The sequence below is a fragment of the Eptesicus fuscus genome, chromosome 15 (assembly GCF_027574615.1).
Source record: "Eptesicus fuscus isolate TK198812 chromosome 15, DD_ASM_mEF_20220401, whole genome shotgun sequence".
Classification (NCBI taxonomy): domain Eukaryota; kingdom Metazoa; phylum Chordata; class Mammalia; order Chiroptera; family Vespertilionidae; genus Eptesicus; species Eptesicus fuscus.
In genome coordinates this window covers 51,614,230-51,641,685 of record NC_072487.1, presented here as the reverse complement: position 1 = coordinate 51,641,685, position 27,456 = coordinate 51,614,230, and the positions used below count along the sequence as shown (strand labels likewise).

General features: G+C 49.4%; 1 protein-coding gene across 1 annotated transcript; it reads left to right on the top strand.

The window, feature by feature from the left end:
* Positions 1-464: 464 nt before the first annotated feature.
* Positions 465-27,116, top strand: FBXO10 (F-box protein 10). Its single transcript, XM_008141893.3, has 11 exons — positions 465-497; positions 11,237-11,827; positions 12,996-13,829; positions 14,825-14,974; positions 17,145-17,281; positions 18,396-18,466; positions 19,786-19,938; positions 20,914-21,183; positions 23,314-23,627; positions 24,635-24,816; positions 25,873-27,116. The coding sequence occupies exons 2-11, from the start codon at positions 11,243-11,245 to the stop codon at positions 26,045-26,047; spliced, it is 2,871 nt and encodes a 956-aa protein (XP_008140115.2). The 5' UTR covers positions 465-497; positions 11,237-11,242; the 3' UTR covers positions 26,048-27,116.
* The last annotated feature ends 340 nt before the right edge of the window (positions 27,117-27,456 follow it).

Below are 27,456 nucleotides of genomic sequence, written 5' to 3'. Positions count from 1 at the left end.
TTCCTTTTCCTTGTCTCGGTTGCATAGTGATAATAGATGGTACTACAAGGAGCGTTTTGTTCTTTCACTTTGCCTTAATGAATGAACCTTCTCTTAAGTCATCTATCACAGGCTTTGTTTGAAAAGACTGCTAATTTCTCTCATTACCTGTGTGCCCCATTTCACCTATTGTGTTCTAATGCAGTCACTGGGTCTCTTTATTCTTCCAAGTAATCTTTCAAGTCCTGTAATGCCCTTATTAGTAATTCCAATGTCTCCCATTTTCAAGCCCTCTGGGGGCTTAAGCAGTCCAAAGAAGTCAATCTTACTTCCATTCTGCAAAGGAGCGAGGACTGCAGAGTTTTGAGCAGTCCACCCACCTTGTTATTTCTGACACAGCTACATGGTATCACTCTTGAAGAGCTGTCCTGCACGGTCCAGGGATGTGTGGTCACTGCTGCTCAGCACCCTTGTTGGACCAGGTTCCTGCCAGCTTGATCCCAGTCTTGGATCCCAAGGTTAGAGCTTTTCCAGCTTATGCTCATGTGCTTAGCCGTTCTCCCCAAAGCCCTGCACTCTGGGCTGTGTGTTGAGCCAGTCACCAGGCTGGGCTCCCAGTCTCCTGGTGAGTTCTCTTTGGAGGCATATAGGGCCCTCAGGGTCACACCATTTTCAAAAATTTTATCAGGGTTTGGAGGCTTAATCCTTTTTCTTCCTAACCCTAATCCAAGACATTTTTTGGCAAGTTGGTTCTATTTCCTCTCCTGAATTCTGCCTACAAAGGATTCTCAGGAATGGCAGGCATCCTTCAACAAGATAACTCCCCTAGGACTTTGGGTGCCTACTCACCTTGCTTTTCACCTGTAAGAAGGGTCCTCTTATGACTTGGCAAAGCATAAGATCTGCTCCCAGGAGACTGTGTCTCCACCTGTGGTCCTAAGAGAAGTAGGCGGTATTGAAAATTTACTCGCTTTGTTTGCACATACCCTGTTAGATATTTGGGGGACAAGGTTTTAACTTGAAAATGAAGGATTTTCAGTTCCCTCAACTTTTGTAATAGTATGTTTATTTCATTGTCTTTGTTTTAAACTTTTAAAAAATATGGTGTGGCTCAGTGGTTGAGCATCCACCTACAAACCAGGAGGTCACGGTTCGATTCCGGTCAGGGCACATGCCCAGGTTATGGGCTCAAGTGTGGGGTGTGCAGGAGACAGCTGATCAAATGATTCTCTTTCATCATTGATGTTTCCTCTCTGAAATCAAAAATATTTTTAAAAATAAAAATATGAGATATAACAAGAATTCCTGCAGGGAAAAACCCCCGCAAATGTATAGTTTAACAATTCTAAGGAAAATATACATGTAACCACCGCCTATGTCAAGAAATGGAATATTGCCAATACTCAGTAGCACCCCCTTCTAAGTCATAACCTCCTCTCCAGAAGAAACAACTGTCTTGACTTTTCTTTGTATTTTTGTCACCTATATTTACATCCCTAAACAATATAGTTTATTTTCACTACTTTTTAAAGTTTATACACGTAGAGTCGTATTGTGCGCATTTTGGGTTTGCTTCTTTTGCTCAGCTTGTTTGTGAGTTGCATCCATGTGGTGACCACATTTATTTTGATTGCCAACAGTGTTTCATGATATGAATATGTCACAATGTATCCTGTAGTTGGTGGGCACCTGTGTTGCTTCTGACTACCAAGAACAGTGCCGCCAACAACATCCTTGTTTTGTATAATTGTAATCCTTTGAAATTTCTGTTAGGCTTTGTTTACGGTCAGTTTTTGTTTTGTTTTTTAAATATATTTTTACTGATTTCAGAGAGGAAGGAAGAGAGAGATAGAAACATCAATGATGAGAGAGAATCATTGAACGGCTGCCTCCTGCAGCCCACTACTGGGGATCGAGCTCACAACCTGGGCATGTGCCCTGACTGGGAATCAAACTGTGACCTCCTGGTTCCTAGGTTGACACTCAACCGCTGAGCCACGCCAGCTGGGCTATGGTCCATTTTTATAAATGTTATATGTGCTCGAAAGTGATATGTATTCTACAGTTATTAGATTCAGTGTTGTATATAATGCCATTAGATTAAGTTTATTAATTATATTCAAATCTTTATTCTTAGTGATATTTTTTGGCTTACTCTAGCTACTATAGAGAGAACTTTGTTAAAATATTTAACTATGACTACGAAATTTTCTGTTTCACCTTTCAATTTTTTGCTTTATATCTTTGGCCCTATTATCAAGTGTATACTAATTTAAAGTTGTTATACTTTCCTGGTGAATGAACCTTTAATCATTTTGAAGCTGCCCTTTATATCCCTAGTAAAATAATTTTTTTTGTCTTATATTATTTTATCTGATATAACTATCCCATCTTTCTGTTGTTGTTCATCTATGCAAGTTATATATTTTTCCACCTTTTTAGTTTCATCCTTTCTGTATCTATGTTTTAGACATGTCTATGATAAACAGCATATAATTTTATTTTGTTTTTTTTTATAGCCTGCCGTTGTCTCTTAACTGGACCATTTAGTCCCTATTTAGTTAATATAACCACTGATGGATTTAGGTTTAAATGCCTTCATATTTTATGCTTTCAATGTATTTATCCTACCAGTTCTTCATTTCATTTTAGCTTTCTTCCCTTTTTTGGGGTTATTCTTTTTAATCATTCAGGTGTTTTCGCTTTTACTAGTTTGGGTGTTGTGTTCTATCTGATCCTTAATGGTTGTCCCGGAAGGTTTATTTTAACCAAAGTTGATAAAGTTAGAAGTGATAAATAACCCTACTCTTCTTTTGGACTATACAGGGACCTCAGACCGCTCGAATTCCATTTGTCCCCTTCCCACTTAGTGGTAGACTAGTTGTAATGCACTGCATCAGCTTTGATTAGAGTCATTTAAGGACCAACAGATGGAACAAATGTGATGAGGGAGGAAAAAGTCAGAGAGCAAAGGATTTACTTGAGAAAACTATGCACACTTGTCAGGACTCTTGGTTGCAAGTAATGAGCTTAGGCTCTTAACTTTAAAAAGAAAATCTGTTGGCTTATTGAACTGCAGAGCTAAATCCAGGGGCTCAAAAACTATTTTTAGGGCTGTGTGTGTGTGTGTCTCCATCTCTCCCAGTTGCCCAGCCTTGCTTGTCTTAACTTGGCTTCCTTCCTCAAATGAACTCTTCTGAGTTGCTCCCATCCTGGCAAAGAGAATGGGATGTTCTGATTGTCTACTTTGAGTCAAGTATCCATCCTGTGTGCTAGAGGCCTGAGGCCCTATGAATGCCAGTCCCACCAGGACTAAATGGAACCAGAAGAGGGAAGTTGTACTGGGCAGACAGAAGTTATAGCTACCACAGCCCACCACAGTAATGATTGGAAGAGTGATGTAAAGAAAGAAGAGGGGAGGTTGTAATTGGAATGAACTTGGTTAATCTGGTACAAGAAAAACCAAGGAGGACATCACATGTTCATGAGCCACTGAAAGGGAGGGAAGGGTCGGGGCAAGCAGTTCCTTTGCCCACCAACCACTGGGCACTTTGGCTTTGTTGGCCGAGGACATGGAGGGGGTTCACAGCAGCAGAGGTGAGGGAGCTAGTGGAGGGCTGTCTAGCATGTGGAGGGGCTGTCTCTCTAGCATGTGGAGGGGCTGTCTCTCTAGCATGTGGAGGGGCTCTCTAGCATGTGGAGGGGCTCTCTAGCATGTGGAGGCTTATTCAGCATAACAGCCATGGTGCTTGCTAGTCCCATAGTCCTTTTTAAGAGAAACTTCTACATCCACAACTCCTGTTCATGCCAGGGAAAGCCCCAGACGGTCATGTTTTCTGCCATGAAATCTTGCTCTATCCCTATCCGCTAGTAGTCAGAACTTACTGGACCAGAGATGGGTATCAGACCCAACAACAGCCAATTCCTAGGCTCTCCAGGGACCTGTGCAGGGGCTGTGGACTCACTCTGGGCTAGGAACCTCAGCTGTGCTGCTTACTAACTGAACAAAAAATGGGAGGAACTGTCTATTCCTGGAATTGGGGGTAAGGCTACGACCTCTGGGGTTGTCGTTTATGTGCTCATTGAGGTGACATAAAAAGCACCTGGTACTTAATAAGTCCACATCACACATTCACTGCCCCCTCGAGGGGCAGCGTTAAATCAGGACGAAATCCCAGGTCTTGAGAGTCCCAACCCAGCGTGCTCTCCTGGGTGAACCGCAGTGAACGAGCAGTGCATTGAAGGAGGGAGTGAGAGAGAGAGGGCCCTCATGGCTCCAGCCACGCTCAGAAAGCACCATATGTGCAACCGTGTTCTGGTCTATGTCTTCAGGTCTCAAAGCTGAAATAAGAAACAGCTGAGGAGAGCTAAGGCTTGACGAAATGATGAAAAGCCCAGCTGAGATTTTTGTCATCTTCAGAGTTTTAAGTTGTCTCATTCCCAAGAGTGTGTGTATGTGTGTAGGTATGTATGTATGCAGGGCTCTTTCGTGGTTCACAGTCTTTTACTCTGTGTATTTTCAAGCGAAGATGCACAAAACTTTAGGGAGATTTATTTTGATTTGAAGAAAGGTCTAAAATCATTAGCCCATTACAGCTGCTTAATTAACCCAGTTTGTAGTTGTTTGCACGGGAGCTTTGTATGCCCGGTGATGTGGGGAGAAAATATATTTTTATCCCTTTGTCGGGACGAAGTAGAGTTCTGAGCTGCCCTGGATACTTTTTATCCCTTGCTTACTTTTTTATTAAAAGCAAAATTCCCGCCACTTTGACACTGATATGGCCTCCCTCGGTAGGAAGTAAGTCATTTTCGTCATTATACAAACATGGGATATGAAAACAGAATTAAGTCTCCTGCCCTCAAGATTGCCCATGTTGGGTCCCTTTGTCTGAGTCATTTCAGCATGGGGTAGGGCTTTCTGTGCAGCTCCCACTGCCCCCCACATTAATGAAAACTGTGAACTGATCCAGCTGGCCTTTCTCCCTGACCCTGTCAGACTCTGGGAGCTGCAGCCAGACGGAGTCTCTTACTGTGCCCTAAACCCCGGCTGGATGTTTCCTACCTCAGGGCTTTTGCTGGCACTCGTTCTTCTGTCCGCCTTCCCCTGTCCTCCCATCTCTGGCCCCATTCTCACCCATACCTCAGGGTCTAACTCAGATGCCAGCTCTTTGCGAAGCTTGGCTAAACCCCCAGTGGTTAAAAACCCCGTCTTTAGGGTCAGGCCTGACTTCAAGAGGGGGCTCTGCTGCTCTCTAGTGGAGTGGTTTGGGGTAAGTCATTGGTCACATAAGTTCCCTCAGGCTTAGTTTCTTCATCTGTAACATGAAGACAATAATATTTCGAATCAGTGCTTCTCTAACCTACAGCACACAGGAGTTCCCTGGTCATCTTGTTGAAATGCCAATGCTGATCCAGTGGGTACCCAAGAGTTGGCATTTCTAACCAACTCTTAGGTCCTGGGTTGCAAGGCTTGGGAGAGATGTTGGGAGAATGAAGTGAAATAAGGCAGGAAAGTGCTTACTATTTGTGCCCTTCAAATAGTCTTGCCTAGCGAATGACAGCTGGGGCTGTTTTTGTTGCCTGTTATTATTATTGACTCATTTATCCAGGTGGAGGTCACATCTTTATTCTTTAAACAAGGGCTTTCCCTCTTTTATGGCACTAAGACTTTTCCCCTTATACTATGGGTTGGGATTTTTTGTTGTTGTTTGTTTGTTTTTTATTTAGGGGAGCTTTTTTTAATAAAGATATCTTTGTCTCCTACCAGACTTGAGGGTGGAGTCTTTATCTGATTCCTGACTCCCTAACAGTGCTTACATGGCCTTGTACATAGCAAGTATTGACTACATACTTGGGTTTTATTTTCTTCTTCTTTTTTTTTTTAAAAAAAAATTTTTTTATTGATTTTTTACAGAGAGGAAGAGAGAGGGATAGAGAGTTAGAAACATCGATGAGAGAGAAACATTGATCAGCTGCCTCTTGCACACCCCCTACTGGGGATGTGCCCGCAACCAAGGCACATGCCCTTGACCGGAATCGAACCTGGGACCCTTGAGTCCGCAGGCCGACGCTCTATCCACTGAGCCAAACCGGTTTCGGCTTGGGTTTTATTTTTTCTTCTTTTTTTTTTTATTCCATGGAGATCTATGTAACAGTAGGGATTCTATAGCTAATGGTTTGAATAGTCTCAGCTCTACTAATGCCCCAGATAATGATGATGGTGATTATTTATTCATGCAGTAAATGTTTATCGAGCACCTGCTGCGGGTCAGGCATAGTTCTAGGCACAATACAAAGCATGATACAAAGTTTCTGCCATTAGGAGCTTACATTATACTTAGGGGAGAAAGATAATAAAGAAAGCGAATCTATATATATAAATGATTAAGTGACCAACCGTACATCTGTCTGACCATCCAACCAACCAACTGGCCAGTACATATGACGCACACTAGCAATATAAAAATAAACGCTGGCCCTGGTTGGTTTGGCTCAATGGATAGAGCCTCGGCCTGCGGACTGAAGGGTCCTGGGTTTGATTCTGGCCAAGGGCACATGCCTGGGTTGCAGGGCTTGATCCCCAGTAGGTGGCATGCAGGAGGCAGCCAATCAATGATTCTCATCATTGATGTTTCTATCTCTCTTCCTCTCCCTTCCTCTCTAAAACCAATAAAATATATTTTTTTAAAAATAAATAAAAGTAAACACTGACTCACACATGTGCAATATATGTAAAGCTCTCGCTTGCACCAATCACATGTGTGTGTTTCTATCTTTTATTGTCAATCATGGTTGTTCTGATTTGAAGAATTGATTTGTCCCCATCTGATACTGGCCTCCCATTTAAATCAATTTGAAGACAGTTTCCCGTGATGCCAGCATTTGAGATGACTATTAATAAATCACAAGGACGAACTCTAGACAGAGTAGGAATATTCCTACCTGAACCCGTTTTTGGACATGGTCAGTTATATGTTGCTTTCTCTCGAGTTCGAAGAGCATATGACGTTAGTTAAAGTTGTAAATACTTCATCACAAGGGAAATTAGACAAGCACTCTGAAAGTGTTTTTACTCTTAATGTGGTATACAGGAAGATATTAGAATAAGTTTAATAAATTTATCAGTCATTGTATCAATGTTGTTTTTATATCATGTCTTTGTTGTTTTTATATCATGTCTTTGTTATATCATGTTATTGTTTATTAATCAATGTATATATTATTTTCATATACATTTTACTAATTCTTTCATCTCTGACACTTCTATTATAGAGAAAGGGCAAATAACAATATTAAAATATTTCTTCTAATTAATTTCCTTTTAATGTGCACGAATCCGTGCACTGGGCCACTAGTTACATATAAAATGATAAGCTCCTTAAGAGCAGAGGATGTGTCTGACTCATCATAGTGTTTCCTTACCTGGCCACTCTGCACCTGTGTATGCTGTCTCACTTTTCACATGGACAATCCCTATGGTGTGACATGGTACTTCCTCTTGTCTCCTTCACTAACCCACAAATCCACTCAAACGAACGTATTGGTAAGCTAGATAGATGTCACTAGAGATTTTATTCCTGACTTGCCTACCCATCATGATGCTCAGCAAACTAAATGGCCCATAGAACCCACCTTCTCAGAAGCAGTGGGAGTCTAGAGACAAAACAAAGCAAAGCTTTACTTCCAACGCCCTCGTTTATGTTGACTAGACTTCTGTACTGAGGGTATTCACTCCCAGTTTCTTCTGAGCAAGTCCTTTTCAGTTCATGCCTGTCATATGGCAGGCTGGCGAGGACTTGGTCAGCAGACTTCTCTCTCTTCACTCTCTCTAGTGATCTCAACCCATCCCAAGGCTTTAAGTGTCATTCGGTCTCTGTTTAAATGTCACTTCCTGAGAGACCTTCCTTAACAACCCCATCTAAAATAGCACGCATGTGCATGCACACAGACGCACACTCAGCCTGCTTTATTTCTCTTTATAGCTATGTTATTTTTAAAAGTTATTGTCTGTCTCTGAAGGTAGGGACTTTGTCCTGTTTACTGCTTGTCAGTACTTGGAACAGTGCCTAGCATAACAGTTGACAGTCAACAAATATTTGTTGAATAAATGATTTTTTTTTCCTTTGGAAATTCTCAGAACCCTCATGAGGTGTAGCAGGACAGCCGTCATTAGCCTGTTTACAGATGAGGAAATTGGCTCAGAGGGGTTAAAGGCTTTGCCTGAAGTCACAGGGCTGGGACGCAGTAGAGCCAAGTCTTGTGGGACTCACCTCCCAAGAGGGTGGCCTCTGCCTCGCCTACTGAGGCTGCGGACACTAGGTGACCTGGAAGCATGTGGATACCTCCACTGGGCTGTTAGGAGGGGCCACACAGAAACCCTGAGTGCTCCCACTCTGGGGAACATGTAAATAAAGGAACAGCGTAAGGCCCACCTCAGGACTTGCTTTCTCCCATCTCACACAAGGCACTGTTGTTTCTCCAGTCCTTTGCAGGTCTCACGCTCCAGGTGCACAGGCCCTGGGGGACCTTCGTTACTGTTAATTCCATAGCTCAGAGGCCCCAGAGGCAAAAAGGAAGGACAAAGCTTGAACACATTTTTAAAAAAGTGTTACTTGGTTATAGAAATCCCTGTAGCCGCCTGGATCCCCGTGGGTTAGTGTAAAGCTGTAGTAAATAAAGCCAAATGAACAAGAGGGGGCGCGACAGAGAGGGTCTGAACTCTATTTTTCTTATGCCAGTACCACACTGTCTTGTGGCTGACTTGTTGAGGGAGTCTAGAATATGTTGCCTTTTTTTTTTTTAATTAAAGAGTATTAAGTTTTATTCTAGCAGGCAGTTAAGATGCTAGTGGGTCCCATCAGACTTGCTTTTATTCTTCCAATTTGAATTTATTCTTAACGGCATATCCTTCTGTGTCTCATCATGAGCGGTCATATTCTGGGACTGGAATTCCATTGTCTCCCAGTTCTGTGTGACCTCTGGTGTCACTGTTTACCCCATAGCAGGCAATCCCTACAAGGCCTGATGAAGTCTTGCCTATGCAAGTGCAGTCCAGCTCTCAGCCAAGAAACTGCCCACCACTCCATGCTGCTCGCTCCATTCTGGCGCCCTGCCTCAGAGATTCCAGCCACTTCGGCAGCACGGAACTCGGGTCTGCTGCTCAGTGAGACGACCACTCTGCCTGGGCTCCATCGCCCTCCCCACAGTAAGCAGGAGCCTCAGGTGGGGCGGTCATGCACTCACCCCCCATGTTTCCCTTCTCTCAAAGATCACAGTCCTGTGCAGCTGGCTGTTCAAAGCCTGAAAGCATATTTTGTTCAGCTTTATACTTGTTCATGGCAGAATGAATCCACTTCCAGTTTTTCTGTCAAGGCCTGAAGTGGAAGTAGAAGTGGAGGTTCAGTTTGGGATACGCTGCTGAGGTGTTAGTATCTGTGGAACTTTGGAGTAGAATTGCCCAACAGCAGGGGAGGGCAGTTAGGGGTGACCAAGCTGGCAGAGGAGGGAAGTTGGGGGCGACCGGGCCTGCAGGGAAGGGCAGTTGGGAGGGACCCAGGCCTGCAGGGGAGAGCAGTTGGGGGGGACCAGGCCTGCAGGGGAGGGCAGTTAGGGGTGACCAGGCCTGCAGGGGAGGGCAGTTAGGCATCAAACAGGCTGGCAGGGGAGTGGTTAGGGGGTAATCAGGCTGGCAGGCAGAAGTGGTTAGGGGCAATCAGGAAGGCAGGCAGGTGAGCAGTTTGGAGCCAGCAGTCCTGGACTGTGAGAGCGATGTCCAACTGCCCATTTAGGCCCGATCCTGCAGTTGGACATCCCCGAGGGGTCCCAGATTGGAGAGGGTGCAGGCTGGGCTGAGGGACGCCCCACCACCCCTGCGTGCATGAATTTCGTGCACCAGGCCTCTAGTTTATTATAAGAGTACAAAGATAGCTGATGGAATTCAAAAGGCAAGGATAAAGCTGAGCTTTGAGAATAGCCTGGAGCCATGACTAGAATGCCCTTTGCTCTGCTTTTTTCTGTCTCTGATTTGTTCTTCTCTCATTTTAGACCAGCTTCTTGTGTACCATCCCCCCTTCTCCCATCAAGAAAATGTTTACCAGCAACTGTTCCTGAGTTTATAGCTTAGGAAAGAAGTGACCCATTCCCCTTTACTCAGGAAGTCAACCTGGTTCTAGAATCACAACTCATGTTCCTTTGGAGAAGGTCTCGGTGGACAAAGTGGAGTCATCAGGAGTCCAGTCCGTTGCAGCCAAGGGACTGGGGCAGCGTAGTTGTACACACACAGCTGCGGGAGCCCTGCCTCTGTATCCATGGATATAAATTGCTGGAGGGAGGAAGAATATTTTCCAGATATAAGTAAGGGGGCAGCTGGCTGTGCAGCTGGCCTAGTAGATGTTTAGGACACTAGGGTTCCATCAGTACATTACCAGTGGCAGAGCCAGGACCAGGACCCACAGCCTCTGATCCAGCCGCAGCCTTTCCTGAGGCTGCCTCACATGGGGAGCAGTGGTAATTATTAGATCAGGTTACGAGGAGAGACAGTCACGTGGACATTCACTGCCTCAGTTCTCATTCCTATCGGTGTGAAGAAATAGAGGGCCCTGCCCTGGGCGTGCGGGGATCCCGAGCTCTGGAGCCGTCACAGCCAAAGGCAGGTTCCCTCCGTATTAGTCCAAACGTAGTCACCCGCCTCAGAAACCCAGATCAAACCAGCCTAAGCACAAAGCGCATTGGAAGGCCACCGAGGTCCTCACAGGACTGACGGGAGAACAGAAGATTCCAGGGCACCTGCAGGAGTCTGGAATCTGTACCTCCAGGACACGTACACGTGTGCTCACATTTTCTCTTTCCCCTTTTCAATGTGTATCGTTCATCTCTGATTTCTGCTTGGCTCTGGTGCCACCAGGTTTCCTCTGCACTGTGGGGCGTGTGGCTGCCCGCGGTCCTGGGGTCATACCCATACCCCTGTCGGACCAGAGAGAAAAGAGTCTTCCAGGTAGAAAAATCCGAGAGAAGTATTCTGATTGAGGGGGTGGAGTCCTGTGATTGGCTGGGCCTTGCTCCCTTCCTCACCCCTCGGGTCAGGAGAAGGCAGGGGGTATGTTAAGAAGGGAGACCTCCCCACTCCCTTCCACTCTCTCCGAGGAATCGATGGGAAAATAGCCTCACTCCTCAGGTGAGGATTATAAAAAAAAGAAAAAAGGAAGGGGACTTCAAGCAGAGTCAGCAAAAGCCTCTTGTTCTGTGTTTATCTCCCCAGGTGACCATGGAGACTGGCGGGCTCCCCCTGGAGCTGTGGCGCATGATCTTAGCCTACCTGCACCTCCCCGACCTGGGCCGCTGCAGCCTGGTGTGCAGGGCCTGGTATGAACTGGTCCTCAGTCTCGACAGCACCCGCTGGCGGCAGCTGTGTCTGGGCTGCACCGAGTGCCGCCACCCCAACTGGCCCAACCAGCCTGACGTGGAGCCTGAGTCTTGGAGGGAGGCCTTCAAGCAGCATTACCTTGCCTCCAAGACGTGGACCAAGAATGCCCTGGACTTGGAGTCCTCCGTCTGCTTTTCTCTGTTTCGCCGGAGGAGGGAACGCCGTACCCTGAGTGTCGGGCCAGGCCATGAGTTTGACAGCCTGGGCAGTGCCTTGGCCATGGCCAGCCTGTATGACCGCATTGTGCTGTTCCCTGGTGTGTACGAAGAGCAAGGTGAAATCATCCTGAAGGTGCCCGTGGAGATTGTAGGCCACGGGAAGCTGGGGGAGGTGGCCCTGCTCGCCAGCATTGATCAGCACTGCTCCACCACACGCCTGTGCAACCTCGTCTTCATGCCAGCCTGGTTCTCGCCCTTCATGTTCAAGGTGGGTACCCACATCAGATGATGGCCTCTCCGACCCTGACCCCGAGCTTGGCCTCTTCTCAGTGGGCTTGTAACCCCTTTTTTTTGTTGGAATTGAGAGTTTAATTGTTATTGCTCTAACACACTCCTCTGAGTTCTGCTCCAGTTGAGAAGTAGGCACAGGATCAGTGGAGATTAACCTTCTGCTTTGTTCGTGGCAAAGCTGTATTAAAAATGAGCCTTGGACTTGAGTTCGAAATTGTTTTGTACTTCTTCCCTTCCAAACTGGGTCAACTGAAGCCACAGGTGGAGCAACTAGGTAGGAAATCCGGGTTCCTGGAGCGTGCCACATGGTGACAGCAGAGAACACTTTGGCAGCATGCCCAGAGGGAGCCGGGGGGCGGGAGGACAGCGACCTTCAGGAAATCAGCCCCACGCTGTGGAGGGTCAAGGAAGACCAGGTTTTTACCAAGGATGACTGGAGAGAGGGTCAGGAAATATCAGTCCCAAAACATTCCTCCCAGGGACACAGAGCAGAAGTTGTGTTCACAGCAAAGCATGTACGGAGGTGCTGGTAGCTCCTGGCAGAGAGTCTGCGGTTTTTCCATTGCCTAGAAACTAATTGCAACCCCTGGATTATGTACCTAGTCAATAAAAATTATATTGCCACTTCACTACCAACGACCGCTAAATTGTCTCTCAGGTTTGTAATGATCATCATACCAACAATCATTTGTGATGCACTCATTGTGTGCTGGGCATATGTTTTTTAGCCACTATTAAGATGGGTTGTATTATCTGGTTTATAGATGAGCAAACAGAGGCTCAACAAGATTAAGTGACATACCCCGGTCTCAGATTTATTAAGGGACAGAGATAGGATCCAGAGTCTATGTTCATAATCTAGGTGAACTTTTCTGCTATTATCCGTTTCCACTCTTGTCCCCGTCTCTTTGGGATCGGATGGAGGGAAGGGCAGGCAACTCCAAATTATCTGTCTTCCCTCTGATGCAGAGCAGCTCCCAGGTCCCTCTTGGCATCAGCTGGCACATGCCCTCGTGGGGAAGGGGGCATGATCAGCAGGGCAAATGGCTTTCCATGCTCCACCCTCCGTAACGAGCAGCTAGAGTACTGACTAGCTAAACAGATCTTATCCCTGTTGTCTTCACTTTCTCTTTTTCATTCCCCAGACAACATCAGGTCATGTCCAGTTTGACAACTGCAACTTTGAAAACGGCCACATCCAGGTCCATGGCCCAGGCACCTGCCAAGTGAAGTTTTGCACCTTCAAAAACACCCATGTCTTCCTGCACAACGTGCCCCTGTGTGTCCTGGAAAACTGTGAATTTGTGGGCAGCGAAAACAACTCTGTGACAGTTGAGGGCCACCCGTCTGCAGACAAGAACTGGGCCTACAAGTATCTACTGGGGCTCATTAAGTCCTCTCCCAGTGTGCTCCCCACAGAGGACTCTGACTTTTTAATGTCCCTGGACCTGGAGAGCAGGGACCAGGCCTGGAGCCCAAGGACCTGTGACATTGTCATTGAGGGTAGCCAGAGCCCTACCAGCCCAGTCTCTAGCTCCCCAAGGCCAGGCTCCAAGGCTAGCTCACAGGAGGCAGAGGTGGGCAGCGACGGGGAAAGGCTGGCCCAGACCCCAGACAGCAGCGACGGAGGTCTGAGTCCCAGCGGTGAGGACGAGGATGAGGACCAGCTCACGTACAGACTGTCCTACCAAGTGCAGGGCCCCCGCCCTGTCCTGGGGGGCTCCTTCCTGGGCCCACCTCTGCCAGGAGCATCCATTCAGCTGCCCAGCTGCCTCGTGCTGAACTCACTGCAGCAGGAGCTGCAGAAGGACAAGGAGGCCATGGCCCTGGCCAGCTCCGTGCAGGGCTGCCTTATCCGCAAGTGCCTCTTCCGGGACGGCAAGGGAGGCGTCTTCGTTTGCTCCTATGGCCGAGCCAAGATGGAAGGAAACATCTTCCGGAACCTGACTTACGCAGTGCGGTGTATACACAATAGCAAGGTGCTGTCATACGGCTTACTCCACAATGCCATGTGGCCCCATGAGTCACCAGGACATGATTGATTGATAAGTCTCTTGTGGCGATATGCAGGGGAAGGCTTTGATGGGGCTATTTTGCATTTTTTTTTTAATCATCTTTTTCTTAAACTTAAAACACACTTGTCTTCTCTCCATCATCTGATTTGGGGAAGGCAGTAGCTATTTTTCCCATTTCACACCATTAGAGAGCCCTCGTTGTAGCCCTGTTGAACTGTGGCCTCAGGACTTTTTGCAGGAATTGGGCAGCCATGGAATCAATTATGCGGCTAGTGAGTCTCTGGACAGGAACCTGAAAAATGGATAGTCAGAGTTTTTGACAAAAAAAAAAATATAAATATATATATATATCTATATATATATATATCTCCATGGTGTATCCTGAGCATAATTATATGCTAAGTGGCATTAATTCAAGCAGGGGGCTGTGGGCAGGCATGCAGGACTTACTGAGCTGGTCCCTGTGTCCAGGAGCGAGGCCTGATCCAGAGAAGAACCGTACGCTCAGCTTTCTCAGGCAGGGGGATGTGTGCGAGGGCGGGTAGGAAGTGGTAGATCTGGAACTTGATTCCATTCGTAGCTGGGCCCTTGGACCCCTGGGGGAATCTTTGTGTAACCCCAAAGCACGTTGAGTGTGAGGACCACTGAATCCCATCTTCTCTAAGGGTCTTTGTCATCCCGTCATCCAGTTATTCTGCTCAAACGTTGTGACTGTGGAGCCCAGGGCCAAGCTCTGATGAGGTTTCATTAAAGAACCGGTGTGAGGCCCGTGCAGGGGCAGCCAGGAGGGGCACGCACAGGTGGAGAGTGGCCGTGCTGACCTCGAGGTGCTCCTCTGGGCTGCAGGTTGCACAGCACAGGCCAGACTCTAAGGAAGAGGCTTGGTGTCCCTGAGTGATTTTTTTTCTTTTTTAATCCTTTGTGACAGGAAAACAAATGGCTTTCTCTTCCCTGCTTAGATCGTCATGCTCAGGAACGACATTCACCGCTGCAAAGCGTCAGGCATCTTTCTTCGCTTGGAGGGTGGAGGCCTGATCGCCGGCAACAACATTTACCACAACGCGGAGGCTGGCGTGGACATCCGGAAGAAGTCCAACCCGCTCATCCTGGTACTTCTCTCTGTCTGCACGCCTTTTCAGGGTGGCTCTTGCTTCTCAGAAACGATTTCTGGGGATATTTACATCAGTGTGGCCATCTTAAAAATAGTGCTTTCTGTGTACTAGGGTTCCCTGTCCTTTCCCCTGCCGTCTCCCCGTCAGTAAGAAAGAGGTCCGGTCACAGGGAAAAGCCCTGATAGGCTCTCGTTGGTTTTTTCCTTTGGCAAGAATTAAAGATGACGATGTCTGCCCTAAAAGTCACGTGGATCAGAAATAAAACACCAAGTTAGTTCATTCTTTGCTATAAAAAGGATGTTTAGTTCTGAAGGTTATTTGTCTCATGGATATTGTGAGTTTGGTTTTGCACCAGTGTGAAAGCCACTTAAAATCCTAGCCCAGTGATGGGCAACCTTTTGAGCTTGGTGTGTCAAACTTCGCCAAAAAACTGAGCATAACTCGGGTAGTGTGTCACTTTGAGGAAAAAACTAACTCCAAGACTCTAGTCGCAAATGTTTCATCCTCAGGAGCAGCAAATGTGTCATCCTCGGCATGCGGCCGCGTGTGATCAGAAATGGCTACGCTTGTCAGTGCTGACACACGTGGCATAGGTTCGCCATCACTGTCCTAGCCCATCAGACCAGCGACTTGAGAGACAAGCCCCTTTTCCACCCTGGCCTTCCCGAGCGACAGGCTTCCGAGAAATTGGGAAATGTGATGAGCTTTTGATGGACCTGGAAAAACAATACCCACCCTTCTGTTAGTGCTTATTATATGCCAGGTTATTCTAAGAACTTTGTATATAGTTATGGTTCCATCCTTACACAACCCTGTGGGGTAGAATTATTATCCCCATTTTATAGCTGAGACAGTGAGACACAAAGAGGCTGAGGATCTTTCCCCAAGCCACACCGCCGGTGACGGAGCTGGGGTTTGAATCCAGGCAGGCTGATCCAGGGTTGATGTTCCCAACCCATTATATCTAAGTTGCCCTGGACATGCAGAGAAAGGAAAGTCCTAACTGTAGTTAAAGAGACGTGCCTGGCCGTGTCTTCTTTCAGACTCTTCCTCTCACTGTGTTTGCCCTGCAGCTGGTGTTTGACGCATGACCAGGGCTGAGAAATTATTGCCGCTGTTGCCAGAGAGATGAGGTTGCCTTCCCAGTTAGCAGGTGGAAGTGGGAAGCGGGTGTTGCCTGTCAGTCCTGGCTTTGTGAAAGGGCGTGGATGGGAATGTCATTGCATACACCTCTCTCTCCGAGCTCTCCACCCTGGGGGACTTACTTCTGTTAGGCCGTAGTTGCCCTGGTGAGTCGGCCCAGCCTGTCAGGAGAAAGTCTGAAAAGTGAGTAAGAATAGGAGAGCTTGCAGCACGGAACACTTTAAGGCAAACCAGAACGTTCTGTGAAAGAGAAATAGCTAACTTCCTGGCTTAAGTATGGGATTGTGTTTGGGGCTGTAAATGAACGATTAGAGTGAAACAATTGTATTATAATCTAAAAATTTTGTCACTGGGCAAAAGCAACTGACTGACGGGGAGACAGAAAAAACTAGATTTCAAATCTGGCTCTGCCACAAACATATGACCTTGGGCCTGTTGCCCTTTTGTACGAGGAATTAGAATGATGTCTCCAAGGTTCCTTGTAGCTCACACACCTCTGACCTCACGCCCCATGGGATAGCTACGCTCCCCAGAGCCGTACCTTCCCCCAGCCCTCCCCTGAACAAGAACTGTGGACTAGAAGCCACATGGCTCTCACCCTTCCCCAGATGTGGCCCCCTTGGGTTGGCCAACATTCTCGTGTACTGGGGTGCCGCCCGTTCCTGAAGGTAGGCTCCCCTGACCCTGGGAAGGGTGGCGTGGCCAGGTGATGGTGTGTGGGAGCTCAGAAAGTTCCAGTAGCATGCCTGCCGGTGACGAGCAAGAGCCCCCCGCAGTAGAGACAGCATCACGGCGTCTCAAAGGCGAGGGAGTGCAGACTCCTGTCTTCAGGGTCTGCCTGATCGGGTCCGTGTGTGCACCTGTGCAGGGCAGCAGGGCTCGTGCCCTTTGTCGTGTGCTAGGTCTCCTCCAGGGACCGTGCTTTCTCCACTGGATCCGTCCCGGCCTGCTGTGGGGTGGCGAGCCCTCTGCTTCTGGCTGGCCTATCTGATCTGTCCTTCGTGGCGTCTCATGTTACTTACAGTGTAACCAGATCCACCACGGCCTTCGCTCAGGCATTGTCGTCCTTGGCAATGGGAAAGGCATCATCCGGAACAATCAAATCTTTTCAAATAAGGAGGCTGGCATTTACATCCTGTACCACGGAAATCCAGTGGTGAGGTATGCGCTGCTGTCCCCAGACCGTCCTGCCCACCGTGGTCCCTTCTCCCTTTCCTTTCTCATCTCTGTTTCCCTTCTCCCGTCTTTCCCCCATCTGAAAATATTTTTGTTTCCTAAAGCAAGCACAGAAGAGACGGCACCCAGAATCCCACAATAACACAGCCACTTTTGTGTTTCTGTGCTCCCTTCCAGTTAACCATGTAGCCATTCTATTCAGCAAGTATTCCTGAGCACTTCTACGTAATAATGATAACAGAGGTGTCAAGGGCAAGACCGGGAGTTTACTCTCGTCTGGGAGACATATGTGCCCGGAAGAGATTTTAACTTGGGTCAGTCGATAGTGGCCACCAGGGATGCTGTGTTAAGATTTGGAGGCTACATATGACCCCAGCATGAAAACACGTCGAGATCAGTCAGGGTGTGAGCTGTAGGTGGAAGGGGCAGCGGCACTACTGGGACCATGGATCTGCCCTCCCAGCTATCGTGCGGGACAGACTGGGATAAATACTATCACAAGAGGGCATGAGCCATTCTGCTGTTTGTGCCATAGCAACAAGTATATAAATGCACAGCTCCCAGAGAGGGGATGTGTGGGAAGGCCTTATTAAAAAGGTGGCATTGGGCCCCGGCCGGTGTGGCTCAGTGGTTGAGCATTGGCCCATGAACCAGGAGGTCATGGTTCGATTCACAGTCAGGGCACATGCCCAGGTTGTGGGCTCATTTCCCAGTAGGGGGCGTGCATGAGGCAGCCAATCAATGATTCTCTCTCATCATTGATGTTTCTACCTCCCTCTCCCTCTCCCTTCCTCTTGAAATCAATAAAAAATATATTTTAAAAAGTAAATAAATAAAATGTTGTTTGTATGTGGATGCCAGTCAAGAGAGGCCACAGAGCCTTGTGCTTCTATGGCATAGCTATAGGTTTAGTTTTAGTCGGTGATAACTGAAAACTGCTGAATGCCGGGCTTCTAGGACTTCAGGAAGTGCTTTATGCTGCTGTGGACTTGAGCCATCTGGGGAAGCCCACTAACGAAGGCAGTCACCTTGAGTCGGCATTGTCTTTGACGCATGACATTGGTCTGGTCTCACCTGTCTTGTTCTCCTTACATTTTAGTGGGAACCACATTTTCAAGGGCCGTGCAGCCGGCATAGCCGTGAATGAGAATGGCAAAGGCCTCATCACAGGTAGGTGGGGATGCTGGAGCCTGGCCAGTCAGGTAGTGGGCTCTGCCTCACCCTCTCCGCCCGCCCCCCCTGGTCCTTCACCTGACAGACTGGCCTCCTGCTAGTAGTGGCTAACTCGGGGACGCTGGCCCAGGGCTCACAGGATCTCACTGGGTGGCTGGCATCATGCGGTCGGGAACATTTATGCCACACAAAATGTCTGAACTCCTCTTGGCTTTTGTACGGGCTCCTGCCTGCTCTGGACACCCATCCCCATTTCCCCTCTGCCTGGCCAGCTCCTGCTCACCCTGCAGGTCTCAGCCTGGGTGCCACTTCCTCAGGGAAGCCTGCCCAGACCTCCCCTGTACACATACTAGTGTACACTGACTGTACCCAGGAGCCCTGCTCTCCAGGACCAGGAGTCAGACACAGCAGTGAACAGCACAGACACCATCCCCGTTCCGGGAACTGACATTTTAGGAGGGGGAGGCAAATAAATAAAAAAGCATACATATGCAAGCAGGAGAACTCCTATTGAGGATGATTCGTGCTCTACAGATAGTTAGAATAAGGAGCTAGAGGGACTTTGTGGTATTTAGATTGTGTGGTCAGGGCAGCCCTTTCTGAGAAGGTGGCTTGTAAGCCAGAACCTGGATGATGAGAAGGACCCTGGGAAAAGGACTGGATTCCATGCAGGGCCACCTGTGGGAACAGACCTGGCGTGGCCGAGGAGCCGGGAGATCACGTGTGTGACTGGAGTGTGGTGAGGGTTTGAGATGGGGTCACAGAGGCAGGAAGGGGTGTCACACAGGGTCTCGTGAGCCATTGCACTCTAGTCCCAGCAGGCTGAGCGTCTGCCCTGCCTCAGTGCTGGTGCAGGTGGTCCAGGACCACCCTCTGGCTGGGACTCTCCAGCCCACTCGAGGGCAGGCGAAGGGGTGGGAGAGCCCGGCTGCGGCCAGTCAGAGCGGAGGCTGAGGACAAGCTAGCGCCTCCTCCGGCTGGTGGGGGAATGGCTGGGTTCTGCCTCAGCCCTTCTGGAAACAACCCCACCCCCACCCCCCGGGGCAGACATCCCCTGCCTGGCCTGGCTCAGGGGCTCCAATGCCCGTTATTCTTAGTCATCAGTTCCCAAGGCCACTGGGTACAGTGGGTACTGGGAACTTAGGAGAGCACAGACAGACACAGAGCTGGCCTTGGGGAAAGCAGATAGCCAACAAGTCCCTGAAATGCCAGAGAAGGTTCCTGGTCCAGATCGTCCTTCCTCTCAGCTGCCAAGTCCTCGCTGCTAGCGTTGCAGGTGGCCCTTGGTCTTGACCCTCTTGTTTGCCTCTCCCTAGAAAACGTCATCCGTGAGAACCAGTGGGGAGGTGTGGACATCCGCCGCGGGGGGGTCCCCGTCCTCAGGAGCAACCTCATCTGCTTTGGCTATTCAGATGGCGTGGTCGTGGGAGATGAAGGCAAAGGGCTGATAGAAGGAAACACCATCTACGGTGAGGAGCACCTTCCGGGGGAGGGGCCAGGGGTCCAGTCCTGCCTGGGAGGCAGGAAGCCCACGACCCTCCGAGAAAGCTGTAGCCTTTCCCTGAACGATAGCACTGATCTCAGGCCACAGTTACACAGCCCCTCTCAGAACTCAGGAGCCTCTGGCAAATCACCGTGTCATCAGAGCGATCCCATGGGGTCAGCAAAGCAGGAAGCTTTGTCTCCATGGAAAACAGCAGAAGGCAGGAGTCAGGTGTTGTGTAAGGACAGGGCCACTTAAGCGTGGGTACATGAGCAGCATTTCTTGTGACCCAGAGAACGGAAAATAATAGGGGAGAAATAGGATAATCCCAGGAGGCAAGCTGTTCTCCCTTACTCGGACTTTGGGTGAAAGCCTTCGTCTTCCTGACTGTGTATTTGATGATGGTGATCCTGATAGCAGCTAGCTTGTTCAGACCCAACTCTGCAAAGCCCTTCCTATGCATTTATTGCATTTAATCCTCATGTCTGCCTTCTGAGATAGATAGTTAACCCCATTTTAAAGGTGAGGAAACTGAGGCATGGAGAGGTTCCATTAACTACTCAAAGTCATATAGCTAGGACGCGGTAGGACTGGGGTTCAAACTGAAGCCGATTCTGTCTCTTCAGGGAGGGGTGGGGCTAGATGAACTCGGTGACCCCTTTGGCCCTGTCACTATGGGCTTCTGTGCTTCTGACCTGGAGTGTGACCTTGACATTTCTCAGAACACTTTTCCACCCGACAGAAGGCTCCTAGTTGAAAGATCTTCCTGACTGTTACTTTCCCTAGCGTATGGAGGAGGAGCCTGCAGCCAGAGCCACACAGTGACTGGTCCCAGGCCTTTAGCAAATCAGAGACTCTGTGGCCCAGGCCAGTGCCTTTTTTGTGTCCCCTCGGGGGGCGATGCTGGAGGCTGTGTCACCCTGTGCTCAGTGTCGGTGACCAGCTGCTTTCCCTGTCCCAGCTAACAAGGGCTGTGGTGTGTGGATGATGTCGTCCAGCCTGCCCCACGTCACCAGCAACCACGTCAGCTACAATGGCCTGTACGGAGTGGCGGTGTTTAGCCAGAAGGAGGGCTCCAGGGAGCTCCCTGGAGGCCATGGGGCCCAGGAGAACTTCAGCGAGGATGGGGATGCCATCCTCTGGGAGCCCGAGCTGGAGAAGGACGACGACCCGCTGCGCCAGCCCGTCACCATCGCGCTCGTGGAGTCTAACAGTATCAATCACAACGGAGGTGAGTCCCCTCGCCCCCCGCCCCTGCTCCAGAGCCGTCGAGGTCTCACCACCTTAATGGCCCTTCGCAGCTGGCTCTTCCAGCCCTCCGGCCTCACTGGCCACTTCTTTTGTCCACTCACCCGATACCCCAGTCCCCAGACTTGAATGCATCCTTTCTTGTCCCCCAGCCCCCGACTTTGCTCATGCTGCTTCTCTGGCTTGAAATCCCCTTCCTCCCGTTCACACAGACAACGTGAACCTCAGAGCCACTGGGGATGCACCAGCATCCTTTGCTCCTTTGCACTGTGCCCTCCCCACCCCAGTGGCACGTGTTAGGGGCTTGTGTCTGGAGCTGTTTCATCAACTCTGATAGGTTGTGAACTTGAGGCAAAGACGGAATCCCACCCATGTTGGTGCCCTCTCCCCTGCAGTGCCAAACCCACACCTGGCAGGCACATGGCTAACCAATTCTGAGACACATTTTTCACATTTTAGCATCTTTGATGAGATGTGTCTTGCAATTGATGGCATATCATGGTTTAATTGGCAATGATTTTTCTTAGCTGTATAGAAAAATAAGTTTTAAATCTGTTATCTTTCATTTAACAAAAAATGATGATAGTAGGTATTTCATGTTTATTGAATTAAAAAAAAAAAAAACAAAAACAAAACTTATTGTGGAGTTATCTAACCCCAGGACTCCTAACTGGGCTGATTATCAGAATCACTGTTGAGGGCTAATGGAGGAAGGCTTGTTAAAAAGAGGTTAACACATAGAAGCATCGAACAGACCATCCAACCTCAGAAGGCAGGCAGGAGCGGGGAGGTAGTAAGAGAGCAACTACAGGACTTGTATGCCTGCATGTAAGCATAACCCATGGACACAGACAGTAGGGGAGTGAGGGCATGTGCCAGGGGGTGGGAACGGTCGGGGAGAGGTCAGTGGGGGGAAAAAGGGGACATATGTAATACTTTAAACCAGGGGTCCTCAAACTTTTAAAACAGGGGGCCAGTTCACTGTCCCTCAGACCGTTGGAGGGCCGACTATAGTTTAAAAAAAACTATGAACAAATTCCTATGCACACTGCACTTATCTTATTTTGAAGTAAAAAAACAAAACGGCAAAAAACACCCACATGTGGCCCGCGGGCCGTAGTTTGAGGACACCTGCTTTAAACAATAAAGAATTAAAAAAAAAAAAAAAAAGAGGTTACCAGGCCTGGTAAGCTCATTCCTCTGGGGGTGGCAGAGGTCAGGGAAATCTGTGGCCACCTGTGCAGGACAGGAAAAGCTGCATATATCCACAAATTCTTCATTTGTATTTGCTGTTCTCAACCAAGCAGGAGAAGCAACAGGCAGGTACCACCAAGAGATTTGAACTCGCAGCTCAAATTGCTCCCATGTGACCCCATCGTCAGCCTCCCCACACTCCTCCCCACTGCCCCGTACCGCTTGCTCTAGTGGTGGCTGGATGTCCCTGGGGGTCCCCCTCCTCACTGGGTCCATCTGCCGTGCTGCCTCTTCCCGACCACGTCAGCCGCTCTGAGCCCCCTCAATTTGTGCTTTTTTTTCTACAAATACCCCAAACGGCATTTTCTTTCTAAAATTTCTAACACATTTTAGACACATATTACTTAATTTAGTAAATTTTTTTTAATTCAAAAATTATAGAATTTCCCATATAAACAAATTTCTCCAAACAGTGGGGAGGCAGACTCCAGGTCAGTATGGGAAGGAAAACAAAACAACTTCCCAGCAGGTAGGTCTGTCTGGAGTTGGAATGGTGGCCATGGCTCCACCACAGGAGGTGCACGTGGCGGTAGAACTATGATGTAGGTGGCGTTCCGTACAGGACGGCCTGGGCCAGACCACCAGCTGAGCCTGCGGAATCTTGCATCCTGTGGCATCTTTAATGAGGACTCGTTTCAGGAGGAACAGCATTTTCTTGATGTTCCCAGGTTTCCTTCTGCTCTGGGTGTCAGCCGCTTGGAAGCTGCAACTCCCAAGGGCTGTCTGCCTGTTGCCATCTCCTCCTCCCTGCCTCTCTCCTGGGGGGCACAGCTCCAGGAAGGCTTTTCCGACGGGTGCTGTCAGGGCTGACCCTGGGACCACCCTGTGCTTTCTCTGCTCCCCACCCCTCCACCTGCAGCCTCAGGACTCTACATCCAGAGCAGTGAGGCGCTGCATGTCATCACCAATGTGATCCACGCTAATGGGGACAGAGGCATCACGGTGGCCCAGAGCAGCCAGCTCACCCGTGTGGCTAACAACAGCATCTCCTGCAACCGCCAGAGTGGGGTCAAGGTCGAGGCCCAGTGCAAGGTAGAGCTCCGGGGCAATGGTATCTATGACAACAGAGGCCACGGCATCATCACCAAGGGTGACAGCACCATCGTCATCGAAAATGACATCATTGGCAATCGGGGCAGCGGGCTGCAGCTGCTGCCCAGGTCTGACACGAAGGTGAGTGTGTGTGTGTGCCCCATGTGGGGCCAACACAGGGCACAGCCCTGGGAGAGCTCTCTTGCCTTCTCAGCCTGGAAGACAAAGATGGGACTTCATGCAAGAGGGGACATATAACTGAAGGATGAATCAGAGTTACCAGCAGGAAGCTAGGGTGGGGGTGCCACCTGGGGTATCTTGAGGGTCTCCAGGTCAAGGTCAGGGCTGTTCTGGATTTCCGCTAACAGAATAATCTCACACGGGACCCGGTATGTGGTATGGTAGGTGTTTAAGGAGGAAAGAAGTCTTGCCTCGGGGCCTTTGCACACACTGTTCCCTGTGGACCCAGGACACTTCCCCCCCTTTTTCTCTCGCAGTCCTACAGCTTGGCTATGGCTTTTTTCAGGAAGCCCTCCCTGCGCCCCCAGGCTATTGAGGCACCCCTTTTCTGGACTCGAAGGTGCTTATGTCCACCCCCACCTCAGAGAGCACTTACCATGGTGCTTTGTAAATGTTCCTCTGCTTTTCTGTCTCCCAATGGGACAGTGAGCTCTGAGCTCACTTTTTATGCAAAGCACTGTGCCGGGTGCTAGGCTTTGAGCCAGTCCCTGCCCATGTGAATGATGATCCCAAGGCCTCTTCAACTGTGTGGCGTCATGATTAGTGACTTAGGCAAGCAGTAAAGATGTCCTTGGCTTTGAGTCTGAGCTGTGGAAGCTGTTGCCTCAGTTGGGTTTCCGTGGGCCTTGGCCTCTGGCACCACTTCCCCTCTCTGCCGGGCCTTTGCACATTTTTTCTTCTTCCTAGAACATCCCTGCCTTGCTCTGTACCTGATAAACTCCTACAGCTTACCCATCACCTCTTCCAGGAAGCCTTCCCTGCTTACCCCGCCCTGTTTGCCTCGATACCCCTTGCCTCAATACCCCTTCCCTGAGCTCCCATGGCTCACTGCTCACCGACCTAGCCTGCTCTTGTGAAACACTTACCTGGCTCCCCTACCAGTGTGACAAGCTGTCTGCCTCTCCCAGGTAATAAAGAACCGGATCCACTCATTTCGGGCCTACGGCATCGCAGTGCGGGGCCGCTCCAAGGCTCTGGTGCAGGAGAACATCTTCTTCCAGGGAAAGGCCAACAAGACCATCTTCCAGCAGATCTCAAACAATCGAGAATGCATCATGCAAAACAACAAGTTCTTGGTCTTCAAGAAAAAGTACGTGCCTAAACCAATGTTCTAGAACCTCGGTGAGGTCCCTAGAGAAGCCAGGCCCAGTGATTCGGGCTGCCCTTGCTCCCTGCAGCCCTGCCAGCTTTCGGCTCTGGCCAGATCAGGGCCTGGGCTGAGGAGCTGCACTTGACTCCCTTGGGAGGAAACAAGCTTTCATAGCAAGGGGTATGTGATTTCAAATCTCAGCTCTGCCGGTTACTGGCTATGTGACCTTGGGCAAGTTACTCACTATCTCTGAGCCTTAGTAAAATCTAGTTAGCCCTGACCAGGTGGCTCAGTTGGTTGGAGCATTGTCCTGTACACCAAAAAAAAAAAAAAAAAAAAATGTTGCAGGTTTGGTTCTCAGGGCATATACCCAGGTTGCAGGTTCGATCCCCAGTTGGGGCGTGTACAGGAGGTAACCGATGGATGTTTCTTTCTCATATCAATGTTTTCTTTTCTCTCTCTCTCTCCCACTTCCTCTGTAAAAATCAATAAAAACGTATTTTTGGATGAGGATTTAAAATGTAGATATAGATATAGATCTATAGATACAGATATCATACAGAATGTAGTCTTTTGAGTCTCCTCAGCCGAATGTCCTGAGATTTGCCCATGATGTCGCCTCTGTTATTCTTTTTCTTGCTGAGTTGTGATCTATTGTATGGGTAGAACACATACTGGTTTTCCATTCATTAGCTGTAGTTTTTAGTTTGTGGTGATTGTAAATAAAGATTCTGTCAATTTTCATGGTTATCCAGCTAGGGTGGGGAGAAGGGCAAATGAAAGAGAAAAAAAGAAAGCCACTGATCTTATCCAGATCCTTATCAAGAGGCGAGATTGGGGCTACTAAAGGGAACTTGCCCAAGGTCACATGCAGAATTGAAGGCACACCTGGAACTAGAATGCAGGACTTCTGCCCTTTAGCTTCACCAGCTTGGGAGACAAAAACTACAGCTAGATTTAAACACCTGCATCCAGTGAGCTTGAGCCAAAGGTAAGATTTCAGGCATTCAGACAAGCTGTACACTCTTAGAGTCTGTTATCATTTTGCATCTCCAGGTCTGATACATGGCGGCTCATGAACCCACCAGCACGCCCTCACCTTGAAAACTCTCTCCGAGGCCCTTCTGCAGCCCACAGCGGGCAGAAGGTGACCGCCATGGCGACCAGGATCACGGCCCGTGTGGAAGGTGGGTACCACAGCAACCGCAGCGTCTTCTGCACTATCCTGTGAGGATGGAGAGCCACAGGGCGGGGCAACTAGAGCGCTGTCCGGAGACTCTGGGAGCAGCAACCACTCACGGTTCTCGGGCTCAGGCCGTCAGTGCCAGCTGAGCCAAGAGGTGAGGCCTTCGGGATGGCAGAGGCGTCGAGTCTGAGAAGGCTCCAGATCCTTTCATCACGCCCCTGGGAAACAGGCTCCTAGGCCTCCTGGGGACTAAGGACAAGGTACCTCCAGAACCCTTCAGCTCCGGCGCCCTCAGTAGGAAGGCACTTGAGTGTTTCTCCAAGAAAAAAGGAACAGACTTTGGGTGTCCAGTCCCTCCAGCTCCTGTAGGTTATGAGGAGTTGAGGAGAATCAGTGCTGAAGCTGCGGTCAGGTTTCCTGTTGGAGTTACAGGGAGCTAACTGCGTCTCACACTCACCAAGCAGGCTCTCGGGGAAGAGATCCACTCCTGAGCGAGGGAAGTAATTCTAGTGAGGTGGAGACAGCTGCCCCAGGATGTCCCCTTCCTGACTCCCTCTGTCCCTCCAGGACACCACACACCCTCCCAGCTGCCTGCAGGGGCTGGAGGAGTTGCGTTTGGTTTCCTGAAGGACGTTGTTTTATACTTAAACATGGGCCTATGATGGAGGGGCTTAGGACAGGGAGCCCCTCTTAGGCTGACCTAGGGATGACAAGGGACATGTCGAGAACAAGAGGGGCTTCCTTGCAGTGGCTCGGTGCCAGCCTGGGCAGTGCAGGGACACACAACTCCCCTCTACCCTCTAGGAGCTCCCAAGCTCGGGAGGACGTTAGCTTGGTGCCTGCTGCACAAGGATTCACACCCCACAAGCACAGCCACACCAGCTGCCCCCTCCTGGGCACCAGACTGGTGAAGGTGCAGGTGCCTAGGGCCCCTCGTCTGTGTCCATGTTCTCATGGACAACCACCTGCCTTTGCTGACCCTTATGTGCCTTGGCTCATGCTCTCCCCTTCCTGGCATGCTCTTCTCTCCCTGTCCAGGTCCCACCCATACACGTGTAGCTCAGACACTGCCATCTCCACAGAGCACTCTCCTCCCTCCAGGTGACGGTGCTCTTCCTGCTGAGCCACCCGTCCTTTCCCGGCCCCCTCAGGTATGGAGCACTTTCCGCCTGGTGTTATCCAGGTCCATCCCTGTCCCACTCGCCTGCATAGGGCCCCATCTCACTGTCTTTGTTCCCCGTACCCAGCCTAGGTCTGGGGTAGGGTCTGTAGCCTGAGTGGGCAGAGGAAGGCCAGTTGCCAAAGGGCTTCACTGAGCTGTACTGTGAGTGTCAAGGTTCTAGGCGGGCTCAGACCCTGTCTTGGCTGCTTGAGGAAGGGGGTTGGATGCAGGAGCCCCTATACCTGAACGATCCCCTTCCACTCGGCCTTTCATGCCAGGCCTTCACCAGCCT